Genomic DNA, 27,691 nt, shown 5'->3' with positions numbered 1-27,691 from the left:
AGCCCATGGACCATTTCCGATTTTCAGTCATTACATGCACAACTTTTTTGAAAAATTAATTACCATAATGGGCCATTGACTATAGTAAAATTAACAATTTGGTCCCGATTTAACGGATGTTTAACGACAAAATAAATAGAGGACCAACTTGGTTAAAATTTTTCAAAAGTCGATGACTTAATTGGGCACGGAAAATTATCAATGGCCAAATTGTTACTTTTGTAATAGTCGATGAGACTGTCTCACATTTGTTTTTATATTATCAAATGAAATTGTGTTATATCGAAATGTAACTGTAGTTGTGTTGAAATGTAACTGCAGTGTATATAAACTGATACTGAATAACAGTTTCACATTTTTTTTGTGTATATTAGCCAATGAAACTGTAGTTATATCAAAATGATATTGAGTTGTGTTGAATGAAAATGCAGTTGTGTTGAAAATAAACTAAATAACAGGTTTACATATTTGAGTGTATAATATCGAATGAAACTGCAGTTATATTGAAAAGAAACTGCAATTGTGTTGAAATGTAACTGTAATTGTGTTTAAATGTAACCACAGTGTTGTTGAAATATAACCGCAATGCATATAAACTGAAAGTGAATGGCATAAAACATAGACCGTTTCATCCGTTTATTTTCAGTAATTTAAATGATGTCGTTTTGATGCGGGATCCACTAAAATTTGCAGTAGAATGACCATTTCGGTAATAAACTCATATATTTGACCATTATCCAAATATTCAAATATTTTGTCATATTGTCTTGCTGTCTTGTATTGCACAGCGCGCGAAGCTTTCTTCGTTGAGGGATCAGTAACTCAGTAAGGAGTCGAGTAGGAAAGATGTCGGCGAGAGATTGGATCGAAACGGATGAAACTGCAAAGCAGTACCTGTCTAGGGTTCTAACAGAGCGACCATTCGTGCCTCTCCCGCCTCCTATTCACCGCCTTCCTCTCCGCGCCGGCAACATCGTCGAGATCGTCGGCCCTTCTCCTTCCGCCAAAACCCAAATCCTTATACAGGCAATACAGCTTATGCCTGTTGTATATATTACTAGACGAATATTGGATTTCTCCACTTCTGTTGAAAATAACAATTGCATTTCAGGCTTCAATAAATTGCATTCTGCCCAAGGAATGGAAGGGTGTGCATTATGGAGGTTTGGAGCGCCCAGTGATGTTCATCGACTTGGATTGCCGTTTCGATGTTTTGAGCCTCTCAGGTTCACTGAAGCAGCGCATACTTAAAGCCAATGGTAATTGGATTATTTTTATTTTTATTTTTAATTTATTTACTTACCTTTTCCTGTGAAATGAAAAAAACTTTGGTCACTGATTTGGGCAAATTATGCTGTGGACCCAGGTCCACCTTGCAAGGTGGACCTGGGTCCAAAACTACGTCGTTTTGTCTTTTTTTTTTTTTTTTTTATTTTAATTAGTAAATATATTGCTGAATATAGAGTTGTCCAAAAATGTGTGAATGTAGAGGTTTCAAAGTGTGAATGTAGAGTATAGAAATCGTGAATGTAGATTTATGATTGTGTGAATGTAGAGTTGCTCAGAAATGTGTGAATGTGGAGGTTTCAAATTGTTAATATGTAGTATACAAATCGTGAATGTAGAGTTATGCATGTGTGAATCTGTAATAGAGTTAAGAAGCTCTAGCAACTTGTAGCCCTGTAATGTGTAAATGTGGAGTTCTCAAGTTGTGAATGTGGAGTATAAGACCTGTGAATATAGAGTTTTGAATGTGTGAATGTGGAGTTTACAAATTGTGAATGTAGAGTGTAGTGTATGTGAATGTAAAGTATAGTTACTAAACATATAATCCTGTAATGTGTGAATGTGGAGTTTACAAATTGTGAATGTAGAGTATAGTGTATGTGAATGTAGACCCAGGTCCACCTTTCCACGACATAACAACCCACTGTTTTGTTAGCCAACCTTTTCAGAACAAATTCCTGTAGGATGCTAAAAGTATAATTGAGTATTTGAGTTGTTAAGAGTCCAATAAAAATAAAAGAGAACATATGGCTTTTATAAGGCCATGGTTGGATTCAATCTTTTAGAGTGGTTTGGCCCATGTGCGGAGTGACCTTGGCCCAATTTTATTCGGTCTTTTAAGCTAATTGGTTGGATTCAATCTTCCCAATCCTAGATTATTACATGAGTAATATTTTGAAATATTTTGTAGTCATTGAATATCTGAGCACGTGGTTGCATATTTTCACCTTTGGATTCGGTGTTATCAGGAAAGAGTATGCAATGCTTAAAGGAGGCAGATGCAGAATATGACAAAGAATTATTTGCAGAAAGCATGAGACGGTTCTTGTACATCCGTTGCTATGATAGTATCCAGTTTCTGGCTACACTTAAGGCTAGTCTTCTTTTTCTTGTTTTTGTCACTAAGTTGTAATTATTATATTTGTTTGTATGGCTTGATGTATTTTACGAATTGCAGATGCTCTTACTGTGTAAAATTCCAAAACTTTGGGAACAGTATTGGACAATTGAACTTGGGAAGTTGGGATAGTCAATAGAACCCGTAATGATGTAGCCTTTTTGTGTGTGTGTGTGTTTTGCTTAAGTGGCTAAATGCCAAGTAACTCATTTAATTTCAACTATGGTAATATGGAGTGTGATGTATGAATTGTTCTTGTAGCACTGAATAGATTTGATATAAGTACGTAGAAAGATAATACTATTCTGTGGGTATTCTAAGTTAACATTAATTAGTTTGCCTACCCCAATGTAAGACTTGTGACATTTGAGGTCTGACTGTCGCTGTTTGGACTTTTCCTGGTCTTAATGTAAAGCATGAAAGCTCACTCACTAATCTTTATCAATGTTGCTGAAACTAATATTCTCTCTTTAGAGGACTTATTTATAGGATATGCATTTTCCTGTTTCCAAATTTGTCATTACCTAATAATAGTGATTCCTTCTTTTGTGTTATTGCATTGTCTGTATGTCATACAACCACTATATTTTTCTTGCACTAAATTGAGTCAGCTACATGGAGTTTTGTTGCACCATTCCACTGCATCAAAGGGAACATTCTTTGTAAGAGCAAAACAATAAAGATGCTTAGCAGTTCTGTTGGAATTTCTTTAAGACTTTGCCTCTCCAATTTCAAATTACCCAGTCCAATCCTCTCACAAAGTCTAAGCAGGCAGGGTCACCTTCTTTTGGACACGTTGAAACGACCTCAAGCATACTTGATGAACTTTATTTGCAGCTGAAGCCACACCACTTTTTTCCCTGATGGCTACATTTCTTTATCCATCTTTTCATGTGTAACCACACAAAACACAAATATTTGGTATTTAATGGCTAAAATTTAAAGGCTTGAAGATAATTGTCACATTGTCACTAGGCGTAAAGGTTTTGGTTTATTTCACATTTTCACCAATAAGTCTTCTTTATATTTGGCATTTGAGATATTCTAGTTGATACATAAATACATTATTTGAAATATCTTCATTTTTTTCTTCCCACCTTATTCATTGTAGACAATGCACCACCAGCTACAAATGGCAAAAGAGGCACATGGCGTTGGTGCTTATTTAATGGTGATTGACAGGTTTTCTGGTGTTTGGTCAGCTATTTTTTAATTTCTTTATATTGTTTTTAATTCCTTGTTTTGATGTTAGGATTTCTCTTTCAACTGCACTTGCGTTTCACATAGGTAGCTTTGGTGCTAAATTGTAATATCAATGGGTGGCAAGATCAAGCCTAAATCTTGTTGCCTGCTCAATGGTGACTAGTTGCCATGTTTTTGCAGGTTGGTTTAGTAATTAAAAAGACGGGCTTGATAGATTGAGTGCAAGAGTTTGGCTGAAAATATGAGTTAAAAGTACTGGTGCCACTTGGTTGATAAAGGAAGCACATATTTAACACTATGTTTGTTATGTAAATGAATAAATGATACACAATCACGTGGGGAAATGATAATTCTTGAGCAAAATTACATCATTATTTGCCAAGCCCAGCAAACTAAGGCATGCTTTAACTCTTTTTTTGTCAGTATTGGAGCTTTTCACTGGATGGATCGTGCTTCTGCATTTATGCCACAAGGGAGCAGCAACAGGTAATGATAAAGGAAAATTTCTTTTGACTTACATTCAGTGGAAAATATCTGGAGAACTGTGGTAATTCCGCCATGTTTCTGATTTCCATCCTACTATGGCTTTTATGTTGATGCATCAGCAAGTTTAAAACATTACTTTTGGAATTGCAGTTCTGTGGTATTCAGTAAAGCATCAAGTTTTCTGTCCATAAAATATTCTCTTTAAGCCTTACATCTCAATAATAGAGATGGACATTATACTGAAGTATTTTATGTTAATTATCAGAAACTCCTACCAAACAACCCTTCCCCAACCAGCCCCCAAACAGAAAAATTCAAGGCAATAGTGAAGAAAGAGAGAATATCCTAAACTGTGATTATCTTTCATGTCATCTTGTCTACTTGCCTCAGCAGTCAACATTCGTTTTATCCTTCCTGGATCATACTACTTAATTCACCTAAGTCCCCATTCACCCTTGTTCTCACTATCTTTGCTGAATGCCTAAAAGCAATTTTTTCTGCCCTGTCATCATCTTGCCAAAGTGGTGTAGCCTAAAGCTCCTTGAACTCTCTCATCCTGCGGTCTGTCCTGTTTAGAATGTATATGCTATATAGTGGAACTCATTTCTACTTTCTTACTCCATTGCCTTCTCTGCAAATTTCACTTCTTTTTTTTTTCCTTTCAATTTTTTGTTTCTAACACATTCTAGTATCACTGTTTTAGTGTCAACTAAGTTTGTTATATACTCAGGAAAAGTCTCTCTCTTCAAAGTGTATCAGAAACTGTGGTTCAGGAGATTCGGAAGATTCTGTTGGTTCATCCAATGCTTGTCCTAAGTACCAAAGCAGTTAGTTTAGAGGATAAGTATGCATCAAATGAAGTTGTAAGGTAGGTTTCGGTAGGGGACATGGTGTTTTCTATTTCTGTTTGGTTATTTTTGCAAAGCTGACGAACTTTGATTTCTTGATTCAGATTGATAATCTGCATTCTCAAAGATTCTATGTAGAGTGATATTTGTTTGATGTATTGTGTATATAAGGCTAATTAGTCATATCCTTAATAGTATCCAAGATAAGGTAGGTTCCGTTAGAGGACAGGGTGGTTTCTAGTTCTGTTTGGTTATTTTTGCGAAGCTGATGAACTTTGATTTCTTGATTGATAATGTGCATTCTCAAAGATTCTATGTAGAGTGATATTTGTTGGATGTATTGTATATATAAGGCTAATTAGTCATATCCTTAATATAATCCAAGATTAGTCACATGTTTCAACAGAAGAAAATTGTTCTAAAATTATGTGCTTGAGAATGATGCTGCAGGGTTAACTCTGAATACTGAGTGGTTAGGTGTGACCATGATGTTCCTTGTTAGGAGGTATGGGGTAGCCTGTCTACCTTTGGTTTTTTCCTCACCAAAGAGTTGAAAATAACTGCACCCTTATTATACATAAAAACATCTGAACAGTGTCTGAAACAGCAGAATATGGTGAATACTAGGAAATAGACACATTATGCTCTGGGCAGGCAGTATGCATATTGGTCTTACTATAATCAAGTATTCCCTCTGTTCCAGAAATGTTGTCCCCATTGGCTGGACATACAGATCATGAGAGTATATTTAATTTAATGTATTGACTAAGTGATATATTTTCATTTTTGCCCATAATAAATGCATTGTAATTTTTTTAAAAATAATAAGTGTAGTAGGTTTTTAAAGGGCGTTTTGGGTAATGAAGTAATAAATCTTGTTATGTTTATGGTAAGGGACAATTTTTTTTGTGGACATCCCAATAGGAAGGAGGAAAATTGTTTGGGATAGAGGGAGTATAAGATTATTCATGGGAAGGATACTTCTGCCTTTGCTGGCATCATTTGGAAGATTGTGTCTTATTTCTCTTTAAATGATAGTTCATGGGAGTAAGTTTACTTCATTTGATGAAAATTTGGTGAATTCAGACTTGCATTTAATAACTATTCTCAATCAAGCTTGTCATTCATTGATGATTTAGGTTGTTACCTGATATGGCATTGTTTTCTTATAGAATATGATTTTTTTAACTTTTCAAACAGGAATGTGGGGAAGTGGCCCGCTCAAAATTCCTTGGACTCTACAAGTGTTAGGAGCAGGGCAAATATTCTACCATTTCGTGAGTATATGCCTTCAGTCTGGCAGGTAATAATCCTGTATCCTGCTCTGTTATTCGGTAAAAGGTGTTTTTAGGTTTGGCCAATTTGATAATTACACTAGATTGTTTTAATGAGAATTTGAGATGAGTGGGAAGGGCGATAAAAAATGACACAAAACCATAGTTGGTAGATTCATCTGAACATGACGGCATGATGCATGAAGTAATCTTTTTCCATTATTATGAGCATGGACCTCTTCACTTTTGCTCTCTAATCTGTGTACTTATCTTTCCCACTATGTGTATATGGTATACCTCAGTAATAATCTTCAAGAATATCCATCCTTCCATTCAGAAATTGCTGTGTAATAATTTTAGTTATAAAAAGAGCCAAACAGATCTGCTTTTATAGCTTCTTCAACCTTCTTAACTTAGCTTGAATTGGATTTTGTATGTAACTACTTTACTTCTTGTTGCAGTCCTTTGTTTCTCACAGAATGCTTGTGCGCCCTTCAGGTTTGCATAAAAATATTTGGCCAGTAATCATTTCTTGCTTTGCCAAGTGGGCTTCGTTATTGTTGGAAAATGGGTTTAATAATGTTTTAATCTTATGTCACAGGTGATAGTGATGAGAATCAAAATCAGCTCACTTATATTACAGAGTGGCTGTTGCCAGCACTGAAGTTATCAGAAAAATTTATTTTCAATGATGTATGATTAATACCTTTCTATTAACCATCATTATTTGACTGCTCCAGTAGTCACGTCACTCTCTCTCTCTCTACACAGGATGGTGTTTTTGCTATAGATCAAGTGCATCTGAATGTAAAATGAATATCTGAGCACTGGTTGATGATGGCCTGCTTAGTGTGAAGTCAGAATATTAATTAGAAGTGCAGTTTTCATTTTCAATTGGCTTCACTTGTTCATGAGGATTTGTATGCTGGTTGAAACAGACGGACAGACACCAGTAAGTCATCTTGGGGTAGTAATGCTAGTTACTTTAGTAGTTTAGTTCATTAATGGTGGCTTTTAGATCTCTCTATCTTCACACACATTAATGTTTTTATATTTTTTTGATGTAGGAATCAGCATTCCCGCTATCTTCTTCGTGACTTGACATTTGCTGCTACAGTGTTGAAGAAGAATTTATGGTGAGTACTCATAATGCTTAGTTGCTGGCTATTTGTTTCTCATTAGTTGAAAGTGGAATGATTCATGTTTTTTTTTGCCAAAGGTTGCTCCACTTATAATTTTCGGTCCAAGTGCAAAGCGGTAAAATTGATGGCAACAAGACAAGAAAGGGAAAAGCAAAGGATATGATATTGTTTACGAAACCATTTGCACAAAGCGATGAAGGAAGCCACACAACTGCATCTGGGTTTGCCAAGTTCATATTGGCTATCTCTGGACTTTGTGGTTAACTTCTAACTCATTTGTATTGATTTCTTATTATATGCTTTAGAGAACATAGTTGTTCAGTTATATTAGTCACCTCCTTTGTAGCATACAAAAAAAAAGTAGTTCTTTTTTTCTTTTCTCATAGGGTGGTGTAATACTGTAATGCAATTCAAATATTTACTATTTGAAAAGGATTGTATCATTAAAAATCAAATAAATTTGTTTTTTTTTTTTTAACATTGTTACTCCGTAGTTCTAATTGAAACATGATAGATCCAGTCTAAAATATGATTAAATGTTCATAAATATATCGTTATTAAATTATTTTTTACATAAGAATTATCACCAAAGAATTATTATTATTAAATTATTTTTTACATAAGAATTATCATGTTTAATATTATAAAGTTTAGAACACCATTTACTTAACCAAAAATATTGAAGTGATGAATGCAAATCTTTTATTATTATTATTATTATTAGGGAAAATGGCATCTTTAGTCCCTGAGTTATAGGGGTAGTGTAGACTCAGTCCCTAAGTTATGGTTGTATGCGAGTTTAGTCCCTCAGTTATTCACAAAGTGGCGAGTTTAGTCTCTGGACATCAAATTTGACGAAAAAATTAAAAAATATTCAAAATTTGAGGGGTAAAATAGGAAATTCACATTTTATTATTCTTCTTATTTCAAAACAACTTTTACAACATTATTTTTCACTTCTTAGCCTAATTATTTTCAAGATTTTTTATTTTTAAAAGCATTTTAATAACTTTCAAATGACTTGTTAGGAACCTGACTCTCGTATAACACACTTAAAACTTAGCACAAATAAAGAAATGCATGATCATTGTATTTAGATGTATGAAACACACTATCCTAACAAGTTTTTATTTTTTTACTAAGCAACAAATGTAATAAAATTAAAAATTTTGAGATTGTTTTACACACTATCCTATCTCAAAAGTTTTAATTTTATTACATTTGTTGCTTAGTAAAAAAATAAAAACTTGTTAGGATAGTGTGTTCCATGCACCTAAATACATTGATCATGCATTTCTTTATTTGTGCTAAGTTTTAAATGTGTTATACAAGAGTTAGGTTCCTAACAAGTCATTTGAAACTTGAAAGTTATTAAAATGCTTTTAAAAATGAAAAATCTTGAAAATAATTAGGCTAAGAAGTGAAAAATAATGTTGTAAAAGTTGTTTTGATATAAGAAGAATAATAAAATGTGAATTTCCTATTTTACCCCTCAAATTTTAAATATTTTTTTAATTTTTTCATCAAATTTAATGTTCAGGGACTAAACTCGCCACTTCGCGAATAACTGAGGGACTAAACTCGCATACAACCATAACTCAGGGACTGAGTCTACACTACCGCTATAACTCAGGGACTAAAAATGCCATTTTCCCTTATTATTATTATGAGGAATTTAGGATAGGTCTACAAAGTCAAAAGTCAAAAAGTCAAAATTGAAAACCAAATAAGACGTACTCCGTATAAAACAATGGGAAACAATCTGCAGAAGTGTTGATATTAGGGGAATTGGCAAAACTCACAACGATTACCTCGCTGTAATCTTATGCAAGCAAATTTACACTAACTATGCTTCCACCGGCGATCTTCGTCTTCTCCTGCTTACTCCTATCGCCGGCGATCTCGGCCACGGAGCCACCTAAGTTCACCGTTGATGGGACGGTATTGGAGCTGGATGAATCTAACTTCGACGCCGCCATATCGACGTTTGATTATATCTTCGTTGATTTCTACGCCCCCTGGTGTGGCCACTGCAAGCGTCTCGCTCCCGAGGTTTGCCATTTCTCTTCTCTTTCCGCTGTCGATTCAAGTGTACTGGTTAAATTTCATATCCGAATGTAACAAGTATAGATGAGCTTTACTAGAGTTATCGTAACATTCTGAAAATAAATAAAAATTATGTTATTTTGCTGGATTTTCAAGTGAAATCACAAAAATTGTTAGATTTGAACTTAAAATGGCCTCTTCTGTACTGAACTGTGTGGCGTGTGTGTGTCTAAGTAGCGTATAACCTAATATGCATATTCATATCTTCGTGATAAGTAATTCCATGATAGCTTACTTTAGAGTTAGAAAAGCATTTTAATTCCTTTTTCTGTTTTCTGTGCCTTCAAAGTTCAAACATTTAATGTTGAACTAATCTGACAAACTTAGATGTTTCTTTGCAGCTGGACAAAGCTGCTGCCATCCTGGCTGAAATGAAGCAGCCTATAGTGATTGCAAAAGTTAATGCTGACAAACACAGACGTCTCGGTTCTAAATATGACATCGAGTATGTTTGCTATATATCCTTTCTCATCAGAATAAAGTAGTACCGATGGAATTGATTCCAGTGCTTGCTGGATTCTAAAAGATAATTCTTTTAACTTGAATCAGATTAACATTTTATTTCTAGGAATCTGAGATCTGCTCCTCTTCCCTTGAACTAACAAGAAAAAAGATAGATTCAATTAGGAAATTTATAAGTTAAGGACTAATGTTGAATTGTTAACATTTAATGCATTAACGAGAGTGTGCTGAAACTATTTCTTCTGTTGTAATGCAGTGGATATCCCACATTGAAGATGTTTGTGCATGGAGTTCCTACAGATTTTAATGGACCACGAAAATCAGATTTGCTTGTTAAATTTTTGAAGAAATATGCTGCACCTGATGTGACTGTTCTTGACTCTGACTCCGCCGTTGGTGACTTCATTGAAAAGGCTGGCACTTTTTTCCCTATATTCATAGGCTTTGGCTTGAACCAATCTGTCATATCAGATTTAGCTATCCAATATAAGAAAAAGGCATGGTTTTCTGTGGCAAAAGATTTCTCAGATGAAACCATGTCTTTATATGATTTTGATAAGGTTCCTGCTTTGCTAGCCCTTCAACCGAACTTCAATGAACAGAGCATTTTCTATGGCCCCTTTGAAGGTTAGCTTATTGTCAGTTATTTGTTTGACCCCCACTAACTCCACAAATAATAACCATTTTGAATCTTGTGGTGTTTTGATATGTTATGGCATATGGCCGCAGTATATAACAACTGTGCACAGCTCTCTATTCCCAACCTTGATATCTTTTATGATGTCCAAATGATTTACAGTTGCTTTAATAAACTAGTGAATGAACTTCCTGTAAGAGATTGTGAATAGAACTGTTAGTTGCTGTTATGGTTAATAGTCAGTTTAGATCTGAATCCTCTCCAATTAGATGAGTATGTGCTTCTACTTTCTGTATAAATTGGATGTGAAATGAAATTTATATTGTCTTAAGCTAGTTTATGCCTTGAAGTATGTATTAAACTTCCCTTTGGTGTGGTTGTCAGAAGCCGCATAGCTGATAAAGTTCAGTGAATACGACCTTTACAACTTCGTTTTGGTGTGGCTGTCATAAGCTGCTTAGCTGATAAAATTTAGTAAATGCAACCTTTAACAACTTCTATTTCTATGTAAACCAAATGATAATTTGTGAAGTTTGAAACAAAAACCTTTTCTATTTTAAATTTTGGACATGATTGCAACTGCAGATGGCTAATCCTTCCTGTTTTGTACCACAGAGAAATTCCTTGAGGATTACATAAAACAGAGTTTGTTGCCTCTGGTTTTGCCAATAAATCATGATACATTAAGGTTGTTGAAGGATGATAAGAGAAAAATTGTCCTCACGATCATGGAGGATGAAACAGATGAGAAGTCTAAGGGATTAATTAAAAACTTGAAGGCTGCTGCATCTGCAAACCATGATTTGGTATTTGCTTTTGTTGGATTCAAGCAATGGGAAGAATTTGCTGAGTCATTTGATGTTAATAAGAAAACTCCACTGCCAAAAATGATTGTCTGGGATGGAGATGAGGAATACTTTACTGTAAGTAAAAAGTTATTATACATCTTCTTTTACCTCACCTTCCATGATGCCTACAGCCATGCACACTGTGTCTGGTCTTTTGAACTATATCTAACTGCCAGTTGGTGAATGGCTGGACAGTTGCATTACAGCAGGGATGCTAGGCATTACCTGTTTAATGTAAAGGTCAGCTGGGATGTATAACTTATCACTGTTGAACAAAAGAGTAAAACAATTGGTCATATAGGCCCTTTGGTAAATAATTAGCCTATCAGCCAATTTTGGCCTATTTGACCATTATTAGTTGTTTGACTTGGTTAAAAAATCAATATAAGTGTTTGGTTAATAAGCTTTTTGTAACTCCAAAATACTAAATTTCAAAAGGCTACTCAAAACAACCTTTTCAATTAGCCTTTTGAGAAAATAAATTATACCAAACAGCTATCAACTAAGAGCTAATTTACCAAACACTTTTCTACAATCAGCTAATATTATCAATTAATTATACCTTCTAACCCAATCAGCTAACAGCCATTTACCAAACAGGACCATAAAGTAAAGCTTACTATTTACCAACTAATAGTGGTCAAATAAGCCAAAATTGGCTGATAGGCTGATTATTTACCAAACAGGGCCCTTAACTTTTTAGATAAACAGCCTCTTTTAATCTGTAGGAAGCATCTCAAGCATTGATAATACTTTGTAATGCTGAGAGCGAAAGGGTAAAAAGGATAACCTTTGCTTCATTGGAAAGATGCAAATGCTTGAAAATAATGAAATTTGCCTCCCTTGGGGTTTCCTCCTGAGGAACAGTTTGTGCTAATAACATGTGGAGAGATTTTTATCATTTTCACACTATGAACGCCATTCCAAGTTCTTAACAATGCATTACCTTGAAACATAGTTGTCACAAAAAAAGTTAGGAAGCACCAGGAAACTATTCCTGGCCTCTCCTGGGTGCCTTATTTTGCACGGATAATTTTTGCTTGAACTGCATTACCTTTATCTATGAATGCATATATACACATTTGACGGAACCTTTTGGTGGAGTTAAACTTGTTTGGTACTGTATGCTTATCATTTTTGCTTTTTCTGTGATATAAATGTTTTCTGCTACTCTGTATAATATTGTGTCGACCCTTTCTTGCTGAAACTTACATAGGTCATTGGCTCAGAGACCATTGGCGAAGATGATCAGCGTTCCCATATCACACAATTTGTTGGAGGGTATAGGGAAGGAAGTGTAATACAGAAACAAATTAAAGGGCCTTCATTTATGGGATTTATACACTCGATGATTGGGGTTGGATCGGTTACCATTATTGTGTTTGTGGTTGGTGTGGTGATGATCATTCAATCTCTAAAGGAGGAACCCTTGAGGGTTGGCACAAGAGACCAGACAGATAGTGCAAGCTACTCCGCCTCGGAGCCAGAAGCTAGAGAAACACAGCGCGCGGGAGAGAAGGAAGACTAAGGTTTGCTTTCCGTAACACTGATTCAGGTCTGGATTGAAGATCTTCTTATGACTGGCGAGGCTGTCCACTTTTGCTTCGCTATTCCCTACTACCATTCTTGTGTATTTGAATGGCCGAGTTTTATTGGGACGGTATCAGCAAGTGCAGAATGAAGGTTTAGTCTAATTATACCCGAATTGCTTACAGTTGCATTTCTCTCTAGTTTCAGGAGTCTTCTGCAGTGTACATGAATTTATAACTTATCTTCTTTGTACTAAAACATAAGATGATTTACGATGTTTTCGGTCAAGTTTTGCAAGTTCATTGAATATGTAATGTCCTGTGATTTTCGAAGGATTTTTTTTTTTGTTCGAAGGATTTAAATAAAAGGAGAAAAGGAAAGAGTTGCAGGATAGAAGAAAAAGAGGTAAAGAACCGAGCATGAAAGGGAGAAACAGCAGAGAATGAAAGGAGAGTGATAACAATTTCATTAACATCAAGCGTATCCCATTTCACATCCTGCCAATCCTTAATTGCATATCCCATTTAGCTTCTTGTAGTTATTACAGTTTACATAAAAAGCAATAACATTTATATTTCAGTTTAACTAAAAACTCAACAATGTTAGATAATATTGTCATCATTTTACCATTCTTATATTTAGTTATCAACTTTTAATTTGACCACATTTAGTTCAATGATTTTATTGTTTGGGTAATGAGGTAAACTCGCATTCATTATGTAAGGGTGTGCACATAGTAATTCCCGCCTTGTGATTTTTGTTGACAAAGACCGCAAAGTACCATAATGAGGTAAACCAGTCTAATAGACTGCTACGACCGCTCCCACTAATAGTTGAAGTTGAAGCCGTGTGGTTATCAAATTAACAATCCGACTAACTTAGCTAATCCAATGACTTTATTGACATTGCCATCTTTAGTATTATGTTACAATTTTTATCTAATTGGCTTTAATTTATGAGACAATATAATAATTTTCATATTTTAGTATTTTATTATTGTTTAGGAAACGTTCAATTACATAATAAAAGATATAACATAAAAAGATACTATATTTTGATTAAAAAGTTCAATTAAATTATTGGTCTTTAAAATATTGTTTTGAAAAAGGAGATTAAGATTATCAATTATTATTATTATTTTAAATTTTAAATTAGTGTTAATTTAATAAAAATTGTAACACATGACTATGAGTCTGTTTGTAAACTCATAATTTTATGAATTTTTCAGTATTTGACTACTCTCTTATTTTTCTAAATTAACTTTTGGATCACAATCACAACAACAACCACCATATCATCACCACCACATCCTCCACCACCCCCTCCTAACTTTTAGCAAAACAAAAAATATAATTTTATGATCTTCAGTCAAACAAAAAAAAGATCAGAAAATAAGTCATTTAAAAAAATATATTTTTCAGATTTTCAAATATTAAAAAAATTGTAAAATTAAATACAGTCACATTAAAGATTTAAAACTAAATGTGATAATATCATTGATATAACCCAATGGGGTAGCTCAAGTGGCAAGTGAGCTCTCTTTGTTCAATTCCCACATTTAAACGGACGGAGAGAAAGACCCTATCAATTTATTCGTAATTGATATTAAAATGTAATTTTATGGAAAGAAAATAATGTAAACCGGTTTGATTTCCATTTCCCAGTTCATATCCTCCGGTCCAAGAGAAACCACGCACAGCATCTTTTCAGGGTTTTTCACTTCCGTTCCACAGCAGCTCTACATCCGTCCATCTTTTTGCCGCCGCCATGCCCACCGTTAGCGTTGGAAGAGATCGGCTCTTTGAAGCTCTCGGTCGCACTTACAGTCAGTTCTCTCTCTCTCTTTTATTTGTTACTCATATATGCATATATATATTCTTTTAACTATTGTCGGATCCCAGCCGAAGAAGAATTTGAAGAACTGTGCTTCAAGTTTGGAATTGAGCTCGATGACGTCGTAAGTGCTCTTATACTCGCCTTCTATCCATCAATGCAACGTATATGCTGCGGGATTTAGGTGCATTATGTCAAATGTTGCTCATTTTTAATATGACATTTTCCATTTTTAGTGAAAGATTTAATCTCGGTCAACTCTTGTGTTTGTATTCATTTTTGGTTAATTTGACTCTAACAGGAATAATATAAACTGAGAAAATTTATTGAATTCAAGTTAATGTCTGATGGTTACTTAATGAGTTTATGTACATATGTCATTGCAGACGACAGAGAAGGCAATTAAACGGAAAGAACAGCATTTGGAGGAAGAAGAAACATCTGAAGATGAGGAAATTATATACAAGATTGAAATTCCGGCTAACAGGTGCTCTTAATTATCATTATCATTAAATTATATACTACTTAGAATGAAATAACCAAACTAAAGTAATTTAATATTTAGTGAAGATTTGAAATTAACTTGTACATGAGTGTGAAAGACGAGTACTTTGGTTTTTGTAGTGGCAAGTGGCAACTATCTTTTGTATACATATTGTAGATTGCCAATTAGGATCACAGATTGAAGAAAGTTGTTGAGATCTTAGTTCATGTTTTCTTCCACTCCGATTACGAAAATTACAGCCTGGAGAAGTGATAGGCCCTTTTTGTTTAAATTATGGTTACAGGTATGATTTACTTTGCCTCGAGGGGCTAGTTCAAGCCCTTCGCATTTTTAATGGGCTTGATCCAATACCTACATATAAGGTTGCAAATATCAGTGAAGAATCCATGCTGAAAATGCACGTCAAGCCTGAGGTATTTCCTTTTGTTGATTAGTATTCTCATGCATGGTGTACATGTAGTTTAACCTACTGGTCCTACTACCTCTGTGCTAACTGGTAGCTAATTCTGTGTATGAATATGTGATGATCACTGTTCCTCTTTGCAGACTTCAAAGATCCGACAGTTTGTTGTCTGTGCTGTTTTAAGAGGTGTAACTTTTGATGAAGCAAGATATAATAGCTTTATTGATCTACAAGATCGACTTCATCAGAACATTTGCCGGTAATTCTCTCATATTTATGAAGCAAAAGTTGTTTCTTGAGCATTTTAATGTTTTCTTTCAATTTCTTTTCTTAGCCCTCCTTGATGGAATAGATTAGTTTCAATTGCTTTCACCCTTTGGATGCCCATAACAATAAGTAGCTAATAGTTGTTTGGGGAGTTAATACCAGTTGGGGTCCTCCGAGTATAGTGGCACTGCCGCGTTTAGTCCTAAACTTTCAATTTAACCACCCGTGGTCCTTCAAATTTCAAATTTAACCACACGTGCTCCTTCTATTAGTTTAAGTAAGGGCAAAGTTAGGACCATGGATGGTTAAAAATTTGATAGTTGAAGAACCATGGGTAGTTAACTTGAAAGTTGAAGGACCAGTGGTAGTTAAATTTGAAAGTTGAAGGACCACGTGTGGTTAAATTGAAAGTTTAGGACTAAACGTGGTGGTGCCATTATACTTGGAGGACCCCGGATGGTATTAACTATTGTTTGGGAGTCTTTAAAATTTCAGCTAGATGAAGTTTAGACTAAGAGTTGTTGAATGAGGGTTGTTTCACATACATGCACGGAAAAGTTCTACGCCTACTTCAAAAAGTCTGGCAATAATTCTCTTTGTTTCACAGCCATTTGTGATTTTCTTTGGATTTTAAGGGAGAAACCTAATTGTAATTGTTTAGGTCGATACTTTATCCTTTAGTGGTAGTGAGTAGAAGAAAATATATCCCAAGTTGTTTGTCTGATCAAAGGTTGTCATAATAGTTGGTGAAAATTTTTCATTTATTTTATTTTTCAAAGGCTAAAGTTTAGCTGGTGAAATGGCATTGGAGGTGCAATATATAGGAAGAAGATAGAATTGCCAATTAGAATATCAGTTAGACTGCTAAGGAGTCTGTCTTTTACTGTTCATCCTCCCTGATGCTCTGTGTAAACCCCATAAAGAGGAGTGAAGTTTTTCAAATTCTGTCTTTGTTTTGATAAACTTTTTTCTATTTTATTGTCTCTGATAAGTAAGTGCTTGTTATTCTTCTGGATTATTATACTTCCTTAAAGCTGGAACAGTAAAATGTTTCAAATAGTTTGACATAGTTATACTAAGCTCTAGTCTTCTGTGATTCTCATAATCTCATCTACTGGTTGTTCACTCAACCACATACAAACATCTCTTTTGCTTTTCTAGTTTTCTTGGTGCTAGAGGTTTTATGCACTTTTGATTCTTGATCTTTGTTTTTCTAGGCGAAGAACCTTGGTTGCTATTGGAACTCATGACTTGGATACAATACAATCCCCTTTCACATATGAGGTATTTGAATTTAATAATTTATGGCAATGGCTTCCTTTGTTCTCTCTGTGAACTTGTTACTGTCTATCAGTTTCATTCTCTTTTAACTTGATATATGTAATTTCCTTGCCCTTGGCTTCTACAGAGATGTACAATAAGCAGCAGACAGTATAAAAAACATTTGTTTGATTACTCCCTCTGTCCGATAAAATGCCTTCCCACTTCTATGTTTGTTGCCCCACGAAAATGCTTTGCAAATAATAAGTGATGTGCTCTAATTTTATCTTCATCAATAAGCCATTTGTCTTCAAAATCATTTATAGATTAAAATACTGTGTAAAGAATTATATTAAGCTTAATGTTGGAATATTAAAATCTTAAAACCAAAAGAAACTTTCAGATAGAGTTAATATGCTTTACTAAAACTTTGAGTTTGGTCAAAGGGGTTGTTTTCTGGGTCTAAGAGAGTTTTATCTGCGAACAGTTCTGTTTGCTATTCATTTTATTTTTTTAATTTCATATTTCTAATTATGAAAGTTCTTTGTTTTTGCTCAAGTGATGTTTTTGGTGGTTCAAATTTCAGGCTTTGCCTCCCTCAGAAATCAACTTTGTTCCGTTGAAACAGGTTAATGGTCTTATTGTATCTTTTTCTTTGTCTTTGTTGACTAAGGGTATCTTGGTGCTTATGTTAATATGTTTACATGGTTCTTTCCAGAAAGAAAGTTTCAGAGCTGATAAGCTGATGGAATATTACAGAGAGGTTGAAACCTGAACATGGCTTCTCATTTTTTTTTTTTTAAATGCTAATATTCAGAAATATTTTATTTTCTTGTTACTGTATGGTGCAATATCTTGATGTATCTGCAATTGCTCCATGTATTTGCAGCATGATCTGAAACTGAAGAAGTTCTTACACATAATTGAGGATTCACCAGTGTTTCCTGTTATATATGACCGTAACAGGTATTCAGTTTCCTGTTCCCTCACATTAAATTTTAAACTGTATAAATATCATGATTTTGTTATATCTTATTGCACTGATTCGTGTTCATTTTTCTTTCATATTATCTGTATGTTACAGACTACATTTCATTTGAAATGTTTCACTTTTGGTACTTTAAATTACTTTGAAAACAATCTAACCGACGCAAGCCATCTTTGCGCACTATGAACTACTGTTACAGTCTATGATTTACTTTTTAAAATGAAAAAGTCCTTTTTTGAAGTCTTTTTAACTTGGTGAACTTCTGTTGTTTTTTCGTGCAGAACTTTATTGTCTATGCCTCCTATTATTAATGGTGCACATTCTGCCATTAAATTAAATACAAGGAATGTGTTCATTGAATGCACAGCCACAGATTTGACAAAGGCCAATATTGTTTTGAACACAATGGTATAAGGATTCTGAATGCTTAAGCTTGCGTCTAATGTATTTTTCTGTATAGTTATTATTATTATTTTCCGTCTTTATTGCAGGTGACTATGTTTTCAGCTTACTGTGAAAGGAAGTTTGAAGTTGAGCCAGTTAAAGTAATATATCCTGATGGAAAATCACACATTTGTCCTGACCTTTCAGTCTACGAAATGGATGTATCTTTGTCATACATTAACAACGTAGTTGGAGCCTCCTTGGCCGAAAATCAAGTATTGTGCTTTAAGACTCTAATTTCAACTTCATTTTGTTACAACCTCTGGATTTGCTTTAGCACCAGATTACCCATTGTCAGAACAAATTAATTATATGTTCTCGAAAATTATACTAAAAATTGCAGATTTACATAATACTTTCATTTCAGGTGGCTGATTTATTGCATAAAATGCAACTGCATGCTAAGAAATCTGTTTCAAAAGATGAGCAAGTTAAGTTTATTGTGTCTGTTCCTCCCACTAGAAGTGATGTTCTTCATGCTTGTGATGTGGCTGAGGTACTTGTTCTGGCACATTTATGAAAAAAATTTTCCAATGCACCAGTTTTTTTTCCTAACTGATATACTATATTCTCAAGGATGTTGCAATTGCTTTTGGCTACAATGAAATTCCAAAACGAAAGCCTGCATCGTTGAAGCCCCTCCCACTTAGTCAATTAAGTGATCTGATTCGAATGGAGGTAATCTCAATGCATTCATGTTTTCATGTGTTCATTTGCATTGTTGATGACATCTCTGCAGTTCTGTTATTATTTAAATAGATGTTATTGTGGTTATGACTATTCTTGGGTGAATTTACATTATTTACAAAGTTACATGCTGCCTTTGCTCTTAATTTGTTACTACATTATGTAACATGATGTTTTGTAGTGCATTGTTATCTCTCTCAAAACAAATCTTATTGCTACTTGAAGTAATGGCGACCATCATCGTTGTCTTTGTGATCATGGATTCAAACTCCATTCTCTTCTCTAAAAATATTACTGCAGTGTGAGGGCCTTCTGAAACTTTGTTCTACGGGTATCTCTCCCATCTTCCTGTTATAAACTGATATAAAAGACTAGAGCAACAGGCCAACAGCCCTTCCTGTCAACTGCCCACACTGTTCTGTCACCATTTTTTTCCTGCAGTATATGGATCAGTCTATTAACCCCTTCTACTTTGTAATCTTGCAAATTTCCATGGAACGGCTACCACTAGTTCCTTATCCAACCTTGAACCATTGAACCACCTGTATACTTGTGTGGACTTTGGGTTTCCATGGCCCATGAGGCTGAAGAATTAACAATCATCTACATCAAGCTTAGCAATAATTTATTATGGATTTGTGGTAAGGGACAGTTCATTCTAATTGGTGAGGAAGAAATTTGTTCTTTTTGTTGTCTCATGTAGCCTGATAATAGTAAGTACTCCATGTGCGATTTGACATTAGATCTCCACATGCAACCTTTTACGGCTTTCACTCTAGACTAACCTTTTGTATATTTCTTTTAGGTTGCAATGGCAGGTTACACAGAGGTGTTGACATGGATATTGTGTTCTAAAAAAGAAATTGCCTCCCTGCTGAAGCATGGAGAAGATAATTCGGCAGTTGTAATTGCTGATTCTCGTACTTCTGAGTTTGAGGTTAGCTCTCTGCACAAAACAACTCATTTAACTTGTGAAAATTTAAACACCTGCAACTGGTAGTGGATCTGAGTCCTTGCTGTTACTAAAGAACATAACAAGAAAATATCCACGATGAAGAGGATATTTTTTAATGGTTCCTATTACATCTGAAACAAAAATCAATTCTTAAGTAGAATTCTATAGAAGCCTCATGGGATAATTCTCACAGGTCCTATCTAGAGAAAAAGATGTAAAGACATTGGTTTGAGTTTTTTATGCATCAAAGTGCCTCTAAGCCTGAGCAATTTGATAGAATGATGTTTTGGGACGTATAAATTGTCTTGGGAAGCTTATACATGTATGTGAAATCTTTAGTTGAAAACTTCTCCTCTAGCACTTGTAACAATGGAAATTATCATTTATTTAAATGTAGAAAAGATACAAAAAGATGCTACGTTGATCATGTTGCTTGCATAGTTACCAGGAAATTTTTTTCTCCTGTCATCGGGAGTTCTATTAGTGGTGGGTTTGGGTTTGCAGCAGAAGAAAGTATGGGAGGAAATCAAAGACTAGTGATGATTGAGATGCAAAGCTAGACAAAAGCCTTGGTGTTTTTATGGATTTAGTTTTGATCTTGAGGTTTTTGACTGAGGAGGCTGTTGGTGATAAAAGTTTGGTGCCATGAAGGAAAAGGCTATTTGACTTGGTTTACCTGTGGTTTTGATTAGTTTAGGTGAAAATGAGGACAATAAGAATTAAGAAAAGTTAATTTCTGAATGTCTAGATCTAGCTTTGACCTCCCTGCATGTATTTGGGGGAATCTGCTAGCTATTTCTACTAACTTTAGAAATGTTCTCTTGGAAGATATCTGAGGCTATCTGTAGACAGTTTTGTTTTTTCTTGTTATGCTAGTTTCCTTGCTTGTTACAAACATTTCTTCTTGTGCTAGTTCCCTTGCTCCCTTCACTACTTCTGCCACTGCCATTATATCTTGTGACATTTACAGTTATTTTTATTTTTGTGTCATATCTTTACCAGGTTGTGCGGACACGTCTAATGCCAGGCATATTGAAAACTGTTGGGCACAATAAAGACCATCCGAAACCTATAAAGGTATTTTGCATTTACTTTGCTCATTTCCTTATTTGTTATAGCCATCGTTGCCATTGGCTTTTATTGGCAGTTTCTTAATGAACGTTAGGAGAAGGTTATAGTTCATACCTATGAATTTAAAGCTATTCATCTTATCCAACTTCAGTGAACTGTAATGCTATGAAGCCTTATGTTCTACTAATAAATTAGATGTTAATATATAAAATAAAGAAAAGTAACTTAAAGGTCAAAACATAGTAAGTTATTAACCAAAGTTAACTCACCTTTTCCTTTTGTTTTGGTTGAGGCTAGAAAGTTAGCTTTTGAAATATAATTTACTACTTGATGCACAAGCCCTTGTTATGCCTACACTTGAAACTCCTCCTATATACAGACTATTGGTTTTGAAGATATGGACTGCATGTGAGTGCCCACACCCCCATCATTATTATTATTATTATTATTATTATTATTATTATTATTATTATTATTTAAAAAGAAAAACCTAGGTTAGCAGAATTTATTTGGGTTCAGAAGTGGGACCCAGAAATTTGGGTTCAGTTTGTTTTTGATTCTCCTTACATGTCTTCTGGGATTTGATTCAAACATTCTTAAAAGGTTCATAAACTTGCAGTATCTTTTGTACAAACTTACCAGATAAAGTTGCCAAAATCTTCATGCAGTCTGCTGCCCTGAATTTTGTATCTATTTTGATTGATGAAGGTTTTTGTGTGTGAAACATTAAACTGATGCTTTTTTCATTTTAGATATTTGAAGTAGGTGATGTAGTCTTCTTGGACAACACTAAGGATGTTGGTGCAATTAATCGTCGTCACCTTGCTGCTCTGTATTGCGGTGCCAACTCAGGATTTGAGGTATCTCTCTATTGTATCTGTCATTTCCACTGTATCTTAAAATATTTTTTGATATGTAATCACTATTTCTCTTGCATACTGTCACCTTTAACATGTTAAAATGAAGCTCTGAAGTTGGGAAATACCAAGTTCAGCCCTAGGTGTAAGCTAAGCCCCAAACCAGACATTAGAGTTGGGTTTGAATCCCATCTCCACCATCCACAATAAAATTTATCAAAAGAAATATAAATAGAAGTGTTGATAAATATCTTATTCTGAAATGATTCCATTCAACTTACCAGATCTTTTAAACACTTTTGTTTTGCAGCTAATACATGGTCTAGTTGATAGAATAATGGAAGTGACTGGAACTCCATTTGTAACACCTGGCAATACTTCAGGCTACTACATAGAAAGTTCAGATGTACGCTTTTCCCTTTGTCATGGGTTGCTTTTAAATCTCTCTTGCCCTTGTGACGAAGTACTCACAGTTGTTAATTTCATAGGAGCCTGAGCTTCTTCAAGGAAGACAAGCAAGAGTCATTTGCAGAGGAAAGCACATTGGTAACTTTGGCATTGTGCACCCCGAGGTACATATGTTTTCATTCTAATGGTATTTGTTGGTGAATAAGTTGATTTTCAAAATCATGCAATGTCTCAGAGCCAGTCATCACTGACCGCTCCTTAACTATTGAATTCCTTCCTAGATGATGGAATTTTTTTTGGCCCTTCATCAACAGTTGAGTTAATATTATTCTAATTGTGTTTTTGAATTTACGTCTGTGGATTCAGGTCCTTGCAAACTTCGACATTCCAGATCCTTGTTCGTTTGTTGAGCTTGACTTGGAGAAACTCTTATAGTTTTACATCACAATGTACTCTGCACGGCCTTCTCTTTGGTACTGATTAGCGGACTTCTTATAATTCACTTCTCCACCTTAATGAGTAAAATTATCTCCTTTCATGTATTGTATATCAACCTTCATGAGCTATATAACTTAACCTGATTGCTTTCATTGTTTTCTGACTGTAATACTCCATTTTCGAAGTTGGATACAGATTTTTTTTAATCACAGCAAAATTCAAATTTGAAACCAGCAGGTTTTGTCTTTAGTTATTACTCTTATTGTTGCTGCTGTTGTTTATTGTGTGATAACCACATAGATACAAAGAAATAGTTGCATCATTCAGAATTTCACATTCATCTTGAAGAACACTGCCTTTTATCTTTTTCTTGCCCTAGTCATACACAAGCTGATATGAATTCTGTCAGACTAGAAAGTACAATAGTTATAAACTAAAACCATCAAATATACTCCCTCCAACCATTTTGTTTGTTAGATTCATTGGTTCAATTAACGGTTTTCATGAAGTTATTTTTAATTCAATTTTTCAAAATATTTTGTATTAGTATATAAAATTTATATACTTATAAACTATAAACTAAAACCATCAAATATACTCCCTCCAGCCATTTTGTTTGTTTGATTCGATTAACAGTTTGACTGAAGTTATTTTTAATTTAATTTTTTAAAATATTAAGTTTTGTATTAGTATATAAAATGTATATATTCAGAAATTACAATAAAAGTACTATTAAATACAAAAAAAAATCAAATAATAAAAAATTACTATTATTAAAAAAGGCAAGAAAGAAATAATTAGTTTGACTAATGAATAGTAAATAGAAGATGCAAAATGGGACTGAGGGAGTATAAGAATATGCAAATCCTCGGTATTTCTGTACTGAAAGTCTCTGGCAAGCTAGACCTGGCAATCTGGAAGAGAGTGAGCCGAGTTGAATGGGGAAAAGGTTGGGTTAGACTCATCAGTGCGTTGCAGTGGGGGGTTTGGGTGCTGACTTGAAGAAACAATAGAACTTGCTGAAGAAGCATTGGGTTGAGAACTATAACTTTGATACATAGATGACATGGAAGGGTACACCATTGAGTGAGTTGAATCTAAACAAGAAGCAGGCGATGATGCATTACTAATGTCCACTGAGCTCTGGTCTGTACTGAGGTGGGGTAGTTGGTGGAATGAAGAATGAAGTGAGTGAGGTCGCGAATCTTCTGCTGCTTCTGTTAATGTTGATCTAATAGGTGAGTGAGAAGTTGATGAAAGTAAGGGTGTGGATTCTGAAGCTAGTGGTTCATCCACTCGAGTTCTAGCATCGCGCTTGCAAACAGGGCAGAAGGTCCTCCGTGAGGTTAGCCAAGCATCCACACATATAGCATGAAATTCTGTCAAAATTAGGACAAGAATACTTCACAATTCGACCAAACCAAATTAGGACAAGAATACTTCACAATTCGACCAAACCAAATATATATGTAGTAGCCAAGCACCTTGTGCTCAGATGACATGTAGTGATTCTCTTAGTGGAGGCGATATTGACTCTTTGTGCTTCAATAAGTTGAAAAGGTATGTATGAACAGATACTACAATGTAGTAGAGTCAGTTGTTATATGTAGTATGACATGACATAGGAACACATAAAATGCCGCAAATTATACTGTTGAACATAGTCTACATTGCTATGTGGAAACACGAAAGTTTATTTAAGACTTACTGTGAGAGCATGGCAGAATCCTGAGCTTATCCCCAGTGCTATAGTCTTCAAGGCATATAGCACATGCTGTTGAAGTACAATTATCCTCTACAACTGCTTTAACTGCTGTAAATTTTGAACTTGGCAGGGTTTTTACCAGACGGCTACTCATCCCGTGAACTTCTTTAACATGTCTAGGTATACGTCTATGACTTCTTATGTCATCCCTCAGAGAAATGCAGCAGCCAACCAGCATAGCTGCCGCTGCAAGGAATAAAAAGAACCACAGGACCATGAGTGGCCATGTTACCTCATAGCGTGGTGCTATCCATACGTCCATGTCAGAGTCACCCGCAAACCTTACAAGGATTTCTCCTGAAGCTTTTGAAACAAAGACAGCAGGTATCTGTATACCAGCAGAACACCCTCCCACTATAAATTTGCAATTGCTAGGTTAGAACGATATAATTTGGATCAGTGTTCATAATCACAAATGAAAAGCAAACTGAACATAATAACATATATAAGAAAGTCTCAGTATGAACATCTGGAGGGCATGTCATTGATAGCTAAGGTAGGGGAAAGTTTACAGTCCATTTAGCCTATGATGATTAGGCAGCACAAGAGTTTCAAGTTTAGGGCCTCATTTGGGGTTGTTTGGGAGAGGAAACTGTGGGATATAAGAGGATTCGTGTTTCAACAACATGAATAAGGAAAGGGCTGTGCTGGAGCTTGAAAAGAAACCTTTGAACAATGAGCACGAGGAAGAACATAATTTTGAAACTTTGCTCACAAATGCTTAAACAAATTCTTAAAACTAGACAGACCTAGCAGACAAACCAACTCCAACCGCTAAATCTACGACTGAAAGGCACTTGTTATAGAAAGGTCATAACATGGCAGAAAATACAAGGAGGCAAGTGCATGTATACAATGTCAAGCCATGCAGACAATCTCAACCCATAAACTAGACCATGAATGCAAGCTTTCAAAATCACTTGAATGAATAAGTTGATACATCAGTCTTAGCTTGTAATCACCAATGCAAGGTCTAGGGAAGATAGATGTATACAGCCCCACAAGGCTAGTTCAAGTGGTAGACCACCTGACTTAAAGTCACCACTCCAGCAGCAAAGTGGGGGTTCAACACACACCGACATCTTAGAGCTAGGGCTCCCCAAGCTAGAGTTTGGGTCATTGGGATTCCTAGATTGGAGATTGGGCTCCACAAGTTGGCGGAAGCTAGAGTTTGGGCCATTGGCCTCTTCCAGCGACTCTTGGACAGGAGTTCTACTTTTTCAGAATGGTTATTTGGCTCAAAGTCCTTGGACCAATGAGATACTAGTTAATGGGTGAGCACATGGGGCATCGCAAGGGCAACGGATGGCTCCATAATTAAATGAAATCTAATAAATATGAAAGAAATAATACTGCAGCAGAAAAATTGACAGGGGAAAAGTAATTACTTGTAGCCAAATCAGCAACTACGTTGTCATAGATTATGGCTGCTTTAAATCCTGCAGTTTGGGCTCGACCAACTTTATCGGCAAAGCTACATGTTCCCCCTCTGACTATCAACACAAATGGAAGTTTGGTGCTGTTGTGAACACTATCAAGATTATTAGTCAGTGGCGAGCATGCATTCAAAGGCTCAGCCATGTACAGTGTCCCAGATATCCTTGACTCTACTGGGGGGGCTGAAAGGAAAATCAACTACAGTTAATATAATATTTAAAGAAAACAGAATAGCCAATTTGATGCTAGAAAGAGAAACAGAACTCCAGCCTGTGCAATACAAATACATAGTTTTATACAAGACAACTTAACCATCAAGTTGGGGCAATCTAGCGAAGTTGGTAAGTGCTATTGGCTTGATAATCCTAAGGTTCCAAGTTCGACTCCTATGAGAGTGATTTATCAACCTTTTTGGTTTAAACTGGTCAACATAGCAACCTATGATAGTTTACAACCTAACCAAGTTGGTCAAGTTGATGACTTGATAACCCTAAAGTTCAAAGTTCAACTTCTAATGGGAACAATTTATCAACCTTCTTGGTTAAGAAGGTCAACCATAGCAACCTAAGTTGGTTTACAACCTAATCAAATTGGTCAGGCTGTTTACTTGATAACTGTACTTGATAAGTGAGGTTCCAAGATCAACTCTCTGTTGATGGACATTCTAGGTTTAAGCTGGTTAACTGTAGCAATCTAATCTGATACACATTACTACAGTTTACTTCGTCACCCAACCGAAAAAAAAGTACTCGTCCCAACAACAACACAAAAAAAAAAAAAAAAAAAAAAAAAAAAAAAAAAAACGAAACAATATGTTTGCGATTTAACTTCACCAGCCTACTAAAAAACCTAAAAATTTCGAAAATTCACACAAATTAAACGAAACAAAACGATTCAACTTCTCAAACACCAATAAACAACGAACCGATATTTCAAAATACGACGTGAAACTACGGAGAGAATTGTGGAGAACTCACTAAATAGAGCTTCAACGTCAGCGAATGTCAAAGTAATGTCTCTGCCGATTAAAAGGACTTTTCCAAGCGCCGTGGAGGACATCATAGAGCCTAAGCACAAGAAGAATAAAAGCTCCCGGAAATTCATGGTGTCTTCGAATCTCAAACCCTCAAAAATCCCTCTCGAAATTTACATAAACTGTGATCCTAATGAAAAGGAGCGGGGATTGTGCGGGGAGTATATATAGATATAGAAACATCAACTTCCATGCTTATCATGGATCTGTGTCATTCATTGTTCTAATTGCATTGCTTTTAATCCGCGCAGGAATAGGAGTTCAGGATATTTAGTTTGTTTATTAATTATCCATCCAATATTTTTGGATGAACTAATTTTTTTAAATAAAAAAGAAAAACAAAATATATTTTTTTGGGATTAAAAGTAACTTTTTTTTAAAAAAAATACTTTTATTTTCT

The 27,691-nt window shown here is 35.0% G+C and overlaps 4 protein-coding genes across 4 annotated transcripts; 3 read left to right on the top strand and 1 right to left on the bottom strand.

The window, feature by feature from the left end:
• The first annotated feature begins 698 nt into the window (after positions 1-698).
• LOC116001002 (DNA repair protein XRCC2 homolog) lies at positions 699-7,830 on the top strand. The gene is made up of 12 exons (XM_031240897.1): positions 699-1,026; positions 1,112-1,259; positions 2,256-2,380; positions 3,516-3,586; positions 4,031-4,093; positions 4,824-4,961; positions 6,142-6,244; positions 6,677-6,713; positions 6,817-6,908; positions 6,987-7,167; positions 7,283-7,351; positions 7,435-7,830. Exons 1-10 carry the CDS (start codon positions 847-849, stop codon positions 7,029-7,031), a joined length of 1,002 nt encoding a protein of 333 aa, XP_031096757.1. The 5' UTR covers positions 699-846; the 3' UTR covers positions 7,032-7,167; positions 7,283-7,351; positions 7,435-7,830.
• A 1,290-nt stretch (positions 7,831-9,120) lies between these two features.
• LOC116002600 (protein disulfide-isomerase 5-2) lies at positions 9,121-13,272 on the top strand. The gene is made up of 5 exons (XM_031242764.1): positions 9,121-9,409; positions 9,805-9,908; positions 10,182-10,552; positions 11,178-11,485; positions 12,627-13,272. Exons 1-5 carry the CDS (start codon positions 9,206-9,208, stop codon positions 12,936-12,938), a joined length of 1,299 nt encoding a protein of 432 aa, XP_031098624.1. The 5' UTR covers positions 9,121-9,205; the 3' UTR covers positions 12,939-13,272.
• A 1,338-nt stretch (positions 13,273-14,610) lies between these two features.
• Positions 14,611-23,289, top strand: LOC116003049 (phenylalanine--tRNA ligase beta subunit, cytoplasmic). Its single transcript, XM_031243235.1, has 19 exons — positions 14,611-14,765; positions 14,842-14,897; positions 15,160-15,260; positions 15,562-15,691; positions 15,825-15,940; positions 17,166-17,232; positions 17,795-17,836; positions 17,927-17,971; positions 18,098-18,174; positions 18,478-18,604; positions 18,688-18,855; positions 19,008-19,136; positions 19,217-19,318; positions 20,133-20,264; positions 21,285-21,359; positions 22,106-22,213; positions 22,521-22,616; positions 22,699-22,782; positions 22,985-23,289. Exons 1-19 carry the CDS (start codon positions 14,708-14,710, stop codon positions 23,051-23,053), a joined length of 1,782 nt encoding a protein of 593 aa, XP_031099095.1. The 5' UTR covers positions 14,611-14,707; the 3' UTR covers positions 23,054-23,289.
• A 516-nt stretch (positions 23,290-23,805) lies between these two features.
• Positions 23,806-27,551, bottom strand: LOC116001009 (receptor homology region, transmembrane domain- and RING domain-containing protein 2-like). Its single transcript, XM_031240905.1, has 4 exons — positions 27,236-27,551; positions 26,210-26,440; positions 24,765-25,175; positions 23,806-24,435 (listed from the first exon to the last, which is right to left on the bottom strand). The coding sequence occupies exons 1-4, from the start codon at positions 27,360-27,362 to the stop codon at positions 23,957-23,959; spliced, it is 1,248 nt and encodes a 415-aa protein (XP_031096765.1). The 5' UTR covers positions 27,363-27,551; the 3' UTR covers positions 23,806-23,956.
• Between the last annotated feature and the right edge of the window lie 140 nt (positions 27,552-27,691).

This window comes from Ipomoea triloba, chromosome 13 (genome assembly GCF_003576645.1).
Source record: "Ipomoea triloba cultivar NCNSP0323 chromosome 13, ASM357664v1".
NCBI lineage: Eukaryota > Viridiplantae > Streptophyta > Magnoliopsida > Solanales > Convolvulaceae > Ipomoea > Ipomoea triloba.
Note: the sequence above shows the minus strand (reverse complement) of the source record. Positions and strands in the feature narration are given on the sequence as shown.

Excerpts from the sequence above, each read along its gene's own strand:
- LOC116001002 (XM_031240897.1), top strand. The coding sequence starts at position 847 with ATGTCGGCGAGAGATTGGATCGAAACGGATGAAACTGCAAAGCAGTAC. Across the intron at positions 1,027-1,111 it reads AAACCCAAATCCTTATACAG|GCTTCAATAAATTGCATTCT; the intron begins GCAATACAGCTT and ends ATTGCATTTCAG. Across the intron at positions 4,962-6,141 it reads GCATCAAATGAAGTTGTAAG|GAATGTGGGGAAGTGGCCCG; the intron begins GTAGGTTTCGGT and ends CTTTTCAAACAG.
- LOC116002600 (XM_031242764.1), top strand. The coding sequence starts at position 9,206 with ATGCTTCCACCGGCGATCTTCGTCTTCTCCTGCTTACTCCTATCGCCG. Across the intron at positions 9,909-10,181 it reads GGTTCTAAATATGACATCGA|TGGATATCCCACATTGAAGA; the intron begins GTATGTTTGCTA and ends GTTGTAATGCAG. Across the intron at positions 10,553-11,177 it reads TTTCTATGGCCCCTTTGAAG|AGAAATTCCTTGAGGATTAC; the intron begins GTTAGCTTATTG and ends TTTGTACCACAG.
- LOC116003049 (XM_031243235.1), top strand. The coding sequence starts at position 14,708 with ATGCCCACCGTTAGCGTTGGAAGAGATCGGCTCTTTGAAGCTCTCGGT. Across the intron at positions 17,972-18,097 it reads TGATGGAATATTACAGAGAG|CATGATCTGAAACTGAAGAA; the intron begins GTTGAAACCTGA and ends ATGTATTTGCAG. Across the intron at positions 21,360-22,105 it reads ACCATCCGAAACCTATAAAG|ATATTTGAAGTAGGTGATGT; the intron begins GTATTTTGCATT and ends TTTTCATTTTAG.
- LOC116001009 (XM_031240905.1), bottom strand. The coding sequence starts at position 27,362 with ATGAATTTCCGGGAGCTTTTATTCTTCTTGTGCTTAGGCTCTATGATG. Across the intron at positions 26,441-27,235 it reads TGACGTTGAAGCTCTATTTA|CCCCCCCAGTAGAGTCAAGG; the intron begins GTGAGTTCTCCA and ends TTTTCCTTTCAG. Across the intron at positions 24,436-24,764 it reads GATTCTGCCATGCTCTCACA|AATTTCATGCTATATGTGTG; the intron begins GTAAGTCTTAAA and ends TAATTTTGACAG.